The 13,517-nt window shown below is 50.8% G+C and overlaps 3 protein-coding genes across 3 annotated transcripts; 2 read left to right on the top strand and 1 right to left on the bottom strand.

Moving 5' to 3' along the window:
• Positions 1–2,842: 2,842 nt before the first annotated feature.
• CGCS363_v009751 (Methylcrotonoyl-CoA carboxylase subunit alpha) lies at positions 2,843–5,256 on the top strand (the record flags this gene model as incomplete). Its single annotated transcript, XM_036641600.1, has 3 exons — positions 2,843–3,012; positions 3,069–4,464; positions 5,050–5,256. The coding sequence occupies 3 exons, from the start codon at positions 2,843–2,845 to the stop codon at positions 5,254–5,256; spliced, it is 1,773 nt and encodes a 590-aa protein (XP_036492871.1).
• Positions 5,257–8,918: 3,662 nt separating this feature from the next.
• ldi (Linalool dehydratase/isomerase) lies at positions 8,919–11,345 on the bottom strand (the record flags this gene model as incomplete). Its single annotated transcript, XM_036641599.1, has 7 exons — positions 8,919–9,611; positions 9,668–9,824; positions 9,877–10,094; positions 10,145–10,217; positions 10,268–11,030; positions 11,088–11,271; positions 11,322–11,345. 7 exons carry the CDS (start codon positions 11,343–11,345, stop codon positions 8,919–8,921), a joined length of 2,112 nt encoding a protein of 703 aa, XP_036492874.1.
• A 1,148-nt stretch (positions 11,346–12,493) lies between these two features.
• xylB-2 (Aryl-alcohol dehydrogenase) lies at positions 12,494–13,338 on the top strand (the record flags this gene model as incomplete). The annotated part of the gene is made up of 6 exons (XM_036641598.1): positions 12,494–12,523; positions 12,575–12,670; positions 12,732–13,034; positions 13,088–13,138; positions 13,188–13,259; positions 13,333–13,338. 6 exons carry the CDS (start codon positions 12,494–12,496, stop codon positions 13,336–13,338), a joined length of 558 nt encoding a protein of 185 aa, XP_036493415.1.
• Between the last annotated feature and the right edge of the window lie 179 nt (positions 13,339–13,517).

Here is a 13,517-nt window from a genome sequence, read left to right as displayed (position 1 = left end):
CCCAACACTACGCATCACCAGTGCCGACGACCATTCCACCGATATTGCAACCGCAAATACCAGAAAAACAAGGATATCATTAACATTGAACTATACTGGGCACCGAATCTCACCAAGGAGGCTGCATTACATCCGCGCTTGAGCTTACGGCAAAATGGCACAACCATTCCCAGTTGAGAAGTCGGCCCTCGACCTCGGTGCGCCAAACTTCCAAGAAAACCGATCTCAATGGGAGAAAGTACTTAGAGAATTCGACTCAAACCTTCGGCAGGTTTCTTCCGAGGGTGACGATGTGTCGACAGCTAGACATCAAGGACGAGGGCAATTGTTGCGTAGGTATTCCCACAACCTATATCGGAAGACATTACACTGATTATTTAAAAAGCGCGAGATAGGATCAACTTGTTACTGGATGCAGAGTCGCCATTTCTAGAGTTAGGAGCTTTTGCTGGGTTTCGAAATGCAGACTCGAATTCTTGCGGTAACCTCATTGCTGGTATAGCTCTTGTCAGGTAACTCAGCTTGTCGGTAGCATCCGGTTCTATGATGATTAACGTTAGGACAGTGGACGGCCATGCCTCGTCATGTCTCATATCCCAACCCAGAGTGGTGGAGCTTGGAACGAGATGACAGGTTGGTGAACATTCCCCTGCCCATTTGGATTTGGCTAAGAATCACCTTTCCCAGTGCATAAAGTGAACAGAATCTTGGAAGTCGGCTTTGAGAATGATCTTCCGTTAATCTCTCTGGTGCAGTCGGTACGCACGAATGTCAGTTCGCAAAGTCAGGGCTATGCACTAATCGATCTCAGGCGGGCGTCTTTCTGCCACAGCAGTTTAGGGTCTTTCACAAAGGTGGACAACTTTTCCGCGATTTAGCCATCCGCTCCAAGCATGGGAAGCCATCCTGTGCTGTGGTTTTCGGCCCCTCAACTGCCGGTGGAGCATATCACCCGGCTCTCTCGGACTACACCATCTTCGTTGAGAACCAAGCACAGGTATTTCTGGGAGGTCCACCCCTTGTGAAGATGGCGACATCAGAGACTGTGACTGCCGAGGAGCTCGGCGGAGCCAAGGTTCACGGAACAGTGACTGGCCTGGCTGACCACACGGCATTTGACGAGTAAGAGCACATTTGCGACGGGAAAGGTTTAGAGGAGACGGTGTTGACTGATCACAGATTTGATGCCATTCAGAAGGCGCGGGAATGGGTTGCCACACTCAACCCACTAGACCCTAGCCACCAAGGAGGCATGGTTGAAGAGCCACTGCCTCCTCGATATCCAGTTGAAGACCTTCTATCGATCGTGAACACCGACATCCGCAAACCCTTCGACATGAGAGAGGTTTTGTTGCGCATTGTTGATGACTCGAGGCTTTCGATTTTCAAACCAGGCTATGGTGTCAACATGCTCACTGCTTGGGCTGATATTCTCGGTAAGCCCATCAACTTACCCTCAAACGTCGACTGCGTCTTTCTCTCCGGTCACTAACCATTCCCGTGTAGGGTTCCGAGTGGGTATTGTTGCGAATCAGACGCCTGTAATTCACCCGCAAGAGGCTCTGAAAGCAGCTCAATTCATCAGACTGTGCAACCAGGAGTATGTTACACTACCCTACCTTACGAAGTATGATCTGCTTACCAAAATTCTTTTGTAGGATTATTCCCATTGTTTTCCTCCACAACGTAACTGGGTTTATGGTTGGCACCAAGGCGGAGCATGCCGGTATCATCAAGGCAGGCGCGCAGCTCGTATCAGCTGTGAGTTGTTCTTCAGTCCCGCACATCAGCATCATTCTCGGAGCCTCCTATGGTGCCGGCAACTACGCCATGTGTGGAAGATCCTACCGACCCAGGTTTCTTTTCACGTGGCCAACGGGGCGTTGCAGTGTGATGGGCCCAGATCAGTTGGCAGGCGTGATGGAGACCATCAAGTCCAAGTCCAACGGCGGCAGCAAGCTTTCAACAGAGCAGATCAAGTCTCAGGCACAGAAAGTGAGGGATGATGCATATCGAGACTCGGAATGTTATTCAACTAGTTCCATTCTGGTGGATGATGGAGTCATAGATCCGAGGGACACTCGCGATGTTCTAGGGATGTGCTTGGAAGTGGTGCAGCTGCCGAACAAGAAGGACACCCAATCACATAGGCTTTTGTCCAGGATTTAGCGCGCAATAGACTGTTTTCAAGATCAATCAAGGTTGTCATTGAATGACGTGCATATGAATGGTTCAACTTCAAATCCAACCACGTGTCATGCGAAGTGCATCCCAATTGCTAGTCGATTTTTAATTAGGGATAAATGACGGGCACCAAATTTCGACGTCGTGCTGAAATCATTCATGTTGATGTCCACTGCAGAACATGCTGTAAGTTCAGTCTACAAAATCCACGTCTCCGATTTCCGGCTCACCCAGGCCTCCATTGAGAAATTCGTCTAAGAAAGAACCCTGTCCCGACCTCGACAAGAGTCCGCAATTCATTGGGCACTAGTTCCGGCAATGTTGCCGTAAGCCCCCGGTCCCCAGCGGGGAAGCCATGCAAGAGCCGAGGGACCTGCAGGTCTCCACCCGGACCGCGCTCCGGTGCTCGGGCCATCCAAAATGGCTATTGATGGCCCATGGTCGAAAATCATCGGATTCTTCGATCTCGGGAAGCTAACAGTTCGGTACCGAGTCCCCGAGGCAGGATCACTGTTTACAAGCTACGTCACACGGACCGGTACTCGCGACTGCTCAAAAATGATGCGGCGATCAAGCCAATACGGCCACATGTAATAGCAGAAGTTCCGTACGGGTTTCCCACTCTTTCCTGTCGAACATCACTGCGCGAGTCTTCAAGATGACGAATATCAACAAACCACCATTGTTCGAAGCTACGATCCCGCTCAGCGCCGATGGCCAGTCAAAAATTCGGAAACTTCTGATTGCGAATCGTGGGGAGATTGCTTGTCGTATTATCTCGACGTGTCGCAAGCTTGGTGTTCAGACAGTGGCAGTGTACACTCAGGAGTAGGTGTCCTAGAACGCAACTAGGTCCATTCGTACTCGTCTGACAAGAAATGCAGAGATGCCTTGTCGCAACACGTAGCAGACGCACATGAGTCTATCTGTATCGGATCCATCGAACACGACACCAAAAACCCCTTTCTCAACATCGACCTCCTCCTCAAGACCGCCCTGGAAGCCCACGCCGATGCCGTCCATCCCGGTTATGGTTACCTGAGCGAGAATGCCGACTTTGCGGACCGTGTTCGCGCCACGGGGTTGACCTTCGTAGGGCCAACTGGTCAGACAATCTCGACACTAGGCGACAAGCGGACCTCCAAAGAATATTTGAGAACCCACGCACCGGAAGTGCCCCTGATTCCAGGATTCTCCGGGTCTAGCCAGAATGTGGAAGATCTCCAAGATGCGGCGACACGCATTGGCTTCCCTGTCATGCTCAAGGCTTCTGCTGGAGGCGGTGGCAAAGGTATGCGAGTAGTCCGCGAAGCTTCTCAGCTCCAGTCGGAACTGGACCGCGCACAGTCGGAAGCCCAGAGATCTTTTGGTTCTAGCGACTGCATTCTGGAAAGGTTCATCGAGAGCAGCAAGCACGTCGAGATTCAGATTGTTGGAGACCAGCATGGCAACGCCGTGTCTCTGTTTGAACGCGACTGTTCCGTCCAGCGTCGCAATCAGAAAGTCATTGAAGAAACGCCGTGTTTGTTTCTCGACGAACAGACTAAGAAAAGCATGAGTGACACGGCCGTCAAAATCGGGAAGCTTCTAGGATACGAAGGAGCAGGGACCGTGGAGTTTGTCGTCGACACGGCCACCAAAAAGTTCTATTTCTTGGAAGTCAACACTCGCCTTCAAGTCGAACACCCCATCACAGAGGAAGTTGTCGGCGTTGATCTCGTGTCATTGCAGCTCTACGTCGCGGCTGGCGGGCGTCTTGCCGATGTTCCTGAACTATCTGCCTTGACACAGACTGGACATGCAATTGAGTGTCGACTTTGCGCGGAGGACCCCAATCGGGACTTCATGCCAAGTCATGACACAGTTGCCCTATGGAAGCCCGCAAACCCCCATCGAGGTGCTAGCTCTGTAGTGCGTTACGAGACGGCAATGCAAAGCGGGGCATCGATATCGATCTACTTCGACTCCATGATTTGCAAAATTGTGGTGTGGGCACCTACAAGAACCTTGGCTATCGATGTCCTCGCGAACGAGCTGGCGAATACCGCGTGCGTTGGAATCAAGACGAATCAGCTGTTCCTTCAGAGCTGTCTCCTTCACCCAGGATTCAAGGACACAGCATACCAAACATCTTTCATCCCGACCCATCTTCACGAATTGCTTCGAAATCCATACCTTCCAGAGCTGCCCAGATACACCTCTGCCATTCCCGGTCTGCTTTTTGACGCCCTTAAGAAAGCGTCTCGGACCCAAGGTGTTCGACGACAGCCGTTTGGTGGAGTTCGTCGAGGCTTTCACAACCAGAAGTTCGATCCCTTTCAGCAGGGCTGTGAGATCATTTCGACGCGAGACTCGAAAGCCTCGGAATCAGCGACCTCATGCGAGGCTTGCCTTCGCCGGCCATGCGATGGACCTACAGGTGACAGATGGCGCGTTCAACTCCATAACATTTCTCTGGATGACCCCGTCGAGCAAGAACCGTCACCTTCGGCTCCGGCCCAACGTCTTACGTCAAAATACACTATCCTGAGTCAGGCTTTCCGGAGTGGTGACGCTTGGAAAGGGCCATCTTTCATAATTCAGGATATCACTCTCAGGCCAGCCCACGAGACCGGCAGCTTTTCTTCGAGGGCTAGTATCCCACCATCGTGGGTATTGACATTCGTTGTGGACGGGCGAAGACTACAAGTGTTTTGTTCTCTTCCTTCCTTAGGACAGCGCTCAGCTGGCTGGACGCCGAATGAGACCCAGTCAATCCTATGCCACGTCCCTCAAATAGGAGAGTGGAAGGAATTGCGGCGTGATACACTATTATCCTTCTTCTCAGGCCTACGCAAAGATGCACAGGTTACTACTGACCAACAGGCTCAGATCAAAGCCCCGATGCCCTGCAAAGTTCTCTCTATTGGAAAGGCAACCGGAGAGGACGTTAAAAGCGGCGAGAGTGTTATGGTGATAGAGAGCATGAAGATGGAGATCAATATCAGAGCAAATGTAGCTGGAAAGTTCGAGACAAAGTGGAAGGTTGGAGATGCTGTGGGCGAAGGCGTCGTACTTTGTTCAGTTGAGTGATGGCGGACTCCATGTGCGAACGCCATTGTACTATCGAAGCATTTCTCGCGATGTAGACAAATTTCGTACGGTTTAAATCTAGATTCAGCACTTGCACATATTTTCACATCAAGATGACGATGTCCCCTAAGAACGCCTATTGCCCAGGCTAGACGGACTCATTGTCCCGTCACGTACCGAAACGTGTCGTCGACGGCGTGCGCTTCATTGTGCCGCTCAGACAATCATAATCTGTGAACTATGAACAGAAATTGATTGCGTCTACGCAGTAACCCGTCTTCCGGGCGCTCGAATGGGTAGTTACAGGGTAGATCCATGATTGAACCCCGCGGGGTCAATCGCTTCCCCGCGTTAAGACTCTCCCACGGACAGCCGGACCGAAGAGAGGGGTTGGTTGCTGCCCCGCCGCAAATCCGTCCACTTACGACCAGTGAAACCCCGTCGGGGTTAGACTTGTGAGTTTGAGTGAATAGAAGGTCCTAGCTATGGTGCTTACTCTGGGCCAGCTGTCAGTCAATCAACAGTCTTTACCCAGTCGTCAATAATGGCATGTTGCTTCATTGCCGCATTTTGCATAGGGCAGCTGGTCAAAGCTTGTCAGTTCTTCGACTTGGACGACAGCATTCACTATAATGACGACACAGGCACGGAAGCTCTGCCAGAAACTGAGAGCGGCCATGCGCGGACTGCATCCGTCAAAAGCTGCAACTCAAACGCGATCGTTCTATCGCTGTCTGGAATGTCGTGTGCAGCTTGCTCAAGCAGCATCGAGAGAGCGATCCTGGGTTTTGATGGGGTGAAAGATGTAAGAGTATCTTTGCATCTACAGCAAGCGACTGTTGTGGGAGCAAACTCGACCTTGGACCTCGACGGTATTCTGCAAGCTGTGCGAGATCTGGGGTATGGGGCAGAACCTGGACCTCGCTCCCCAAAGGAGATCATGGACCTTCTCGAGTCAAGGCGAGAGTCAAAGATGTTGTGGGCGAGCTTTTCCAATGTTGGGAAGAATGCGGCAATTGTTCAGCTAATCGAAATGGCGACATATCAAATCCGGGGTCCATCGGCCCTAGAAACTATAGTTCTTTGGGCATTGCAGGTGGCAGCGCTGGGAGTCGCAGTCTCTTGCCAATGGCGACATGTTTCGTGGATTCATGCTGATGGCTGGAGATGGATCAAGGGGGCAAGTCCCACTATGAACACCTTGGTGGCCCTAGCTGTGTTCTTGGGAATTTCGTTCTCCTGCATCGACCTATTTGTCCAGGGCCCTCGAACTGCCACCATGTATTTGGCTACCTCCACTGGTTTGACGCTGACGGTTGTGGGTGGGAGATATCTGGAGTGTCTTTCGCGACGACAAGTTTCAAAAGACTTGATCAAGATCTACAAGCCCCTGACAGAGATTGACTTTGTCCGACTGAGTCCTTCTGGCGAAGTGAGACACAATCTATTGGTGTTTGATTGACCTGACTAATCTCAGTACAGAACGTTCCATCGACATATCTTCGATCATCCGACGAAATATTCGTCGAGCCATTTTCAACAATACCATGCGATTGCTACATCATATCTGGATCATCTCTAGTCAACCAGTCAATGTTGACAGGGGAGTCTCTTCCTGTTCGAAGGGACGTTGGCGACATAATAATGGGCGGTACGCGAAATCTCCACGGAAGACTAGTCTGTGTTGTCAAGAACGAGAAGGGCCAATCATTCTATTCCAAGCTTTTGGAGAGTGTTGCAGACTCTTCCGCAACGAAGTCGGATAGCGATGCTCTGCTAGACGACATCATCAAGTATTTCGTCACAGCTGTCATTTTCTTCGCAATCGTTCTTCCCATCCTCGGTGTCTTTCGACTCAACTTACTGCGACCGAAATATCAGCACGTTCGATTCGCCGTAGCTAGATCGATGACTATTCTGATGAGCGCATGCCCATGTGCTCTTGGCCTTGCTATACCATCCGCGGTTGCAACAGCGGTCTGTAAGCTCTCCATTTGGCCTCTTGCTACGTTCTCTGAGCTGATATTGTTTAGATTCTGCACAGAAAAGAGGGCTGTTGATTACTGGGGGTGCTTCGACGATACAGAAGTTGGCGAAGGTGAAGTCCGTTATCTTCGATAAGACTGGGACATTGACCGGGGACAACTTGACTGTCTCGGACCTCTTTCCATCACCTCAGTGGGCCTACAGGGAGAAAACACTTTGGACATTGATCTGTGCAGCTGAGGTCAATGATGCTACTGGTCATCCAGTGGGTAAGAGCATCTTCTCAAGTGGCGTCAAATCTTTGGGTGAAGATTGGCTGCGCTTCCAAGCTCAGGGTGAGACGCGCGAGATCTGCAGCTCAGCCGGTCAAGGTGTTTCCGGAAACGTTCGCATTACCAAAGATGAGTGGCATTATGTGATTGTGGGAAGCTCAAAATACCTCAGAGCTGCTGGTATCAACGACATTCGCGACCACGGCGAAGCTGTGGGAAGTGGTAAGATTGAGGCGCACATTGGAATAGACGGCTGCTATGCTGGGAAGATACTAGTTTCGGTGAGTCGGACGGCCTTTGCCTTGTGGCGTGTGATCACTGACCATGAGCAAGGATACGGTGAAGGCTGAGGCGCAAAGCACGATAGCAGCGCTGACCTCATCGGGATATAAGTGCTCTCTGGTGAGGATTTGTCCTAGGACAACATCAGACTTATGAGTTGTACTGAAGCTAACTGACGGCAGCTTACGGGCGATATGGCCGACGAAGCTCACAGAGTCGCCAGTCATTTGGGAATACCTGTTTTGGCATCACAAGCCTCGCCAACCGACAAACTCGCTTTCATCAACGCTTCCAAGAAGAAGAAAGGGAATGCAGTGGCTATGGTGAGTCGGCATACTCAATCTCGAAGACTTCCTTGCACGCAATACTGACGATTCAGGTCGGTGATGGACTCAACGACGCTCCGAGTCTTGCAGCTGCGGACGTTGGCTTTGCCGTGTACCACAATAATGCATTGGCTACCACGGGTGCTTCAGTTATGATTCTTAACTCGCGGATAGATCTGGTTTGCCTTGCATTCAAAATTGCGCAGCTCACCAAGCAACAGATTACGTTCAACCTGAGATGGACTGCGGCATATAACCTTCTCGCCTTCGTGATGGCAGTAGGCTGGATAAAGCCATTTGGATTTGCCATGACACCGTAAGTACTGTCAAGCCTTTGAAAAATGGAGAGATTTGGACACTGACATATGTTCAGGTCTGTCGCCGCTGCGATGATGTCCACGTCTTCGATTTTCATCACCGTACAGTCTTGTCGATTGCGGACAAGGCTAGACAATCTGCCTTAGTGGGGTGTTCGAGTGAAGAGTAAATGATAGAAAGACAACTTAAATGATTTGCATTGTGGTCACCGACCGTGAGCGGAGTAGTCCTGTTTTCCAGTAGAAGTATTTGGCGTTGTCAAAGATTATTGAGCGTAGTGTTGGCGTTGTATTGCAACAATTGCATCACATTGACTTGTCCGCATGGGCTGTGGAATCATATCAAGACAGAGGATGGCAAAACATCATGAACTGCTTGAAGGACTTGATTTCATTGGTAACATCATACAGTCTGGACCCAGGTTCCTGTTGCGACCAAACTAATCGCAGACTTGACAGAAAGGAAATAGAGTAACAGTCTAGACAACTGGCTTCAGAATGATTTGAGTGCGACCCTTCACTGAGACCTTCACCGTCGCCTTTCCCTTATTGTTCGCCTTGACCGATCCTCCAGTGCTTAGCGAGTACTCCTTACCGGGGACGAGCCTTTCAAATCCCAACTCGAAGGTCCCTGGCTCAGCACCATTGTACAACACAAGATCAAGTTGCTTTCCGTCATTACTGTACGCTTTCGCCACAAGAACGTCTGGGAACGGAGCCTCTTCGAGTAGGGGTCCCTTCAATGCGTTCTCAGGCGGACCATGTAGCGTGGCATTGGCGAGGTCCCGATTTTTAACGAGACGCGCCATCAAAGCGATTACTTGTGATGTGGCTGACAGACCTTTGTTCCTCAGAGAGCCCGACTTGGTTGCCTCAACAGGGAAGTAGGTGTTGTCAAGCTGGTCCAATGCCTCCTTCCTGATCTTCTCGTTGCCGAACTCGGCCGCGGTCGCAGCGATGAACGCTCGGAGGGGTCCCTCGCTAGCCCGATAGTTCCCCGGGTCCATCTTATCGGCGCCCTTAAGGTTTCTAACCTCAAGCTGGCCATTCTTGTCGTACTTGAGGAACTCCTTCCGGATCATAGCCCAGTTTCGGTGGGCCAGGTGGGGAAGGTAGGCAGTCAGCAGCATCGCATTGATGCAGTCGGTAAGAGTGCCGCAAAGACCTGGGAGCTGCATAGAGAACTCGTTAGTTCACATCTTTCTGGTGAAGCCATCCCGTTACATACCGTCAAGCCGGTGAACTCGCTTCGAATTGGTAGGATCCGGCCGTCGCATTCAGTGAACTCTTCCTCAAGAGATCTTTCGAACCTGTTGCGGAGCTTCACTCCTAGATCACGACCGAGGAGACGGTCAGAAATGACAAGCCCAGCCATGCCAGTCAAGCTGCAGATCCTTAATCAGCTCTAGTACTTGAGTCTTAGGGGGAATGACGCACTTGCAAAGTGAGTAAGTCCAGTTCGGCTCGCACGGATACAGGCAGTACGGATTCTCAGTCATGTTGTTGAATAGCGCATCTGCGAGGCCCTCGTAATTGGTCTTGTAGTGCTTTCCGTCATCAATGACAAACTCGAGGGCATCCTTCTTGTTGTACTGTCGATCGCCCGATGCCTGGCCGTAGAGACCAATGGCAGCACTCAAGTACCCAGTGACCATCTAAGATGATGTTGATTAACACTGATCCATTAGGTTGTTGAATAACTTACGATGTTGTCCTTCTTGATTGGATCCCAATCGCTAAGGGTGAACCGTCCAAAGATTGACTCCCACTTCCAATACCTGACGCCATGTTACTCAAATTTTCCAAGTCTCTGATGTGATTTACTCACGACATGATCCTCTTCTGAAGACTCTTCTCGATGGCATTTTGACACGCCTTGGAGAGATAGCCATGGAAACCTGGGACGTAGTGGCACTGGTAAAGACTCAAGGCGTCGATAGTCCCGTACAGCTGATAGCGAATGGCGCCTGTCTGGAACTGGTCGATAACGTCGTGGAAGCTGAAGTCGTCACGGGGACTAAGTCCTCGCTCGATCATATGCTGCACGTGCCGGAGAGTCTCGAGGGATAGCTCACGATCGCCAGACTGAGGTGCAGGTGCGGCGTCGGCCATCTGCTCTTCGACGGCCTGCATGAGGTACTTGTTCCTCTCTTGAGCCTTTGAGTACCCAGCAGCATTGAGAGAGCTGGCATTGCTCATCAACCATGTGATGCCACTGAAGCAACCGAGAGCCCATAGCGCGGCGGACTGTTCGAACAAAGTGTCCTGGGCAAGACGGCCAGCCATGAAGCTGGATCCAATCCATAGCGCGATGGGAAATGCAATGCCGCCCATGGCAAACCAAACGAAGATTGACACCGGGATGAGAACAACCGTGAGCAAGAAGGCTGCTGCTGCTGTAGGGCTGGCGACTGCCGTGAATCCCGCGCCCGGGAAGAGGAAGCCAAGCGCCGCAGCACGATATGACGTGTTCTCAAGGTTATAGAATGACCAAAGTCCGGCTAAGGAGAGAAAGGTGTACTGGTAGAGAGTTCTGCGCTGATGGTATTTTTTGATCATGCCTCGACCGGCACTGGGCGGAATCAGGACATCTGCGAGAAGGTTTGGGTCAGGTTTTACCACATAATTCTGCACGGCTTGCTACATACCTTGGATCTTCCATGGACCCCAACCAAAATCACCAACAGGTCCATCAGAAGCCTTTACGCTAATTGATGGATCTGCCTTAATGGAGTCGCTGATATCGACCCACTTGGAGCTCGGCGCGATCTTCGAAGGCAGCTCCGCAGCATCTAAGTGACTGATACCATTGGTCTTGGTAGTTTCCGTCGTCTGTATTGCTGTCAGTAGATGGAACTCACGAAGCAAGCTGTTTGCTGTACCGTAGTCATTGTAGAAGGGGCCATAATCGCATATGATCAGGTGTTTGAATGGTTGTCTTCTCAAGGAGCCTAGGAAGAGGGATGAACTTTACTTATCCACCGTGCTTAGGGTCCCCGAGAAAGTTCCGATGGCAACACGCTTCCGGAGCCACGGTAAATGTTACACTCCATTGGACAAAAGAGATAGTTCGGCACTCGCGGGCGGGGGATCTGGGGTTTGCGGGGTACTGCATTGGGCTGGGACATCACTCGTGGGGGGATGCGGGGTGTGGCAAGGATAGGACCGAGTCCCGACTATGACAAGTCTGCTCCCTTGGAGAATATTTGAAACAGCCACCATATGAAGTACCTCGGTATTGGGCTTGGGTACGTCGGAGGCCGGTCCGACATCAGAGCCCTCAGAGAACTGGCTCTGAGATGGCGCAAAGCCGTTGTGTTGACATAGAGATTAGCGATCGAGATGACCAACAAATTGGAGAGCCATTTAGCCTTTGAACATACATAACGGGGAGGAAAGATAGGACGACACTTCAATGTGCGTTTTCATCATATCAGACTTACCTTGAATCAGTCTCATCAAACAATGGCGTCAGCATACGTAGCCACGCAGGCCATTGTTGCCTATCCCCCTGAAAATGGGAAGAGACAGTGGAGACTTGAAGATGTTGAACTCACGCAACCCGAAGACGATGAGGCTATCGTTGAAGTAATTGCCACTGGCATATGCCATACGGACCTTAGTTGTGCATCCGCGCCGGATGGGACGCCTGGCTTTCCAGTCCCTCCATACCCTCGCATTGTTGGGCATGAAGGCACGGCTCCATTACGCACCGTACTGTTGAATGAGCACGACTAACAACATCACAGGTGCTGGCTACGTCAGGTCGGTCGGGAATAAAGTCGCAAAAGTCAAAACTGGAGATGCAGTTCTTTTGTCCTTTGCTTTCTGTACCCAATGCCACAACTGCAAGTTTGGCGCGCCGGGATATTGTGAGAGTTTCAACGAAATCAACTTCACTGGATGCTCCACTTCGTTTTCGAACTCGCGCACTGGAAGGATTTCGGTCGGCGGGTCCTTTTTCGGACAGTCAAGCTTTTCTCGGTTGGCTCGGGTGAAGCAAACATCGATAGTCAACGTTACTCGCCTCGTAAACAGCGAAGACGAGCTGAAAATGCTGGCGCCTCTGGGCTGTGGCATACAAGTATGTTCGAATCCAAACTTTAGTGTTCCCGCAGACTGATAGAACTTTTAGACTGGTGCCGGTACTATTACAAAGCTAGCTGCGGCAACACAAGACGACACCGTCGCTGTCATTGGTCTTGGTGGGGTCGGTCTTGCAGCAGTAATGGTAAGTAGAAACTTGAATTCCAGTATCTTTCACTTTGAAATCATTCTGAACTTTCTTCCAGGCTGCGAAGATCATTGGCTGTCGAACCGTCATCGGAATTGACCGCGTGCCTAGCCGACTTGATCTCGCTCAGTCGCTTGGAGCAACCCACACCGTCAACACCGCAAACATCACGAACACACTGACAGAAGAAATTCGAAAGCTCACTGGTGGGCCGGGGAGCACCATCACAGTAGATGCTACCGGGGTTGTGCCATTGATTAAACAAGGGCTCGAGTTCACCGCGAACCAAGGGAAGATGATTTTGCTAGGCGTTGCGCCAATGGATGCAAGCTTGGATCTGCCTATTGTTCCACACATGGTGGTAAGTCAAATGTGCTGTGCAGATGGTAGAGGCTTCGACCTGACTCGATACAGAGTGGCAAGCAGTTGCTGGGCAGCATGGAAGGAGGAGTATACCCTGAGGATGTAAGTTTGTGTCTGTGAGACTCGGACAATTGGCTGAATCATCATTCAGTATATCCCTCAGCTTATTCAATGGTACCATGAGGGAAGGTTCCCATTGGAAAAGCTTATCAAGACCTACGATGTAAGTACTGGGCCCTGCACGCTGATTCTAATACTGATGTGACTTTCCCTGAAGGTTAAGGACTTTGAGTTAGCTGTGAAGGATATGGAGGATGGAACTACAATCAAACCAATTTTGATTTGGTCGTAATTGAGGGAAATATGAATGCTACTTCATTTTCTTCCTATGATCTTCCGATGTGCATCTACTTTCGCCCTTCTGATATGCCTATTATCGTTTTCGTCCCCATCGTTGTTGTCATCGTCGTCCCGGCCTTCC

Source organism: Colletotrichum siamense, assembly GCF_013390195.1.
Source record: "Colletotrichum siamense strain Cg363 chromosome Unknown KSG_Cg363_contig06, whole genome shotgun sequence".
Classification (NCBI taxonomy): domain Eukaryota; kingdom Fungi; phylum Ascomycota; class Sordariomycetes; order Glomerellales; family Glomerellaceae; genus Colletotrichum; species Colletotrichum siamense.
Note: the sequence above shows the minus strand (reverse complement) of the source record. Positions and strands in the feature narration are given on the sequence as shown.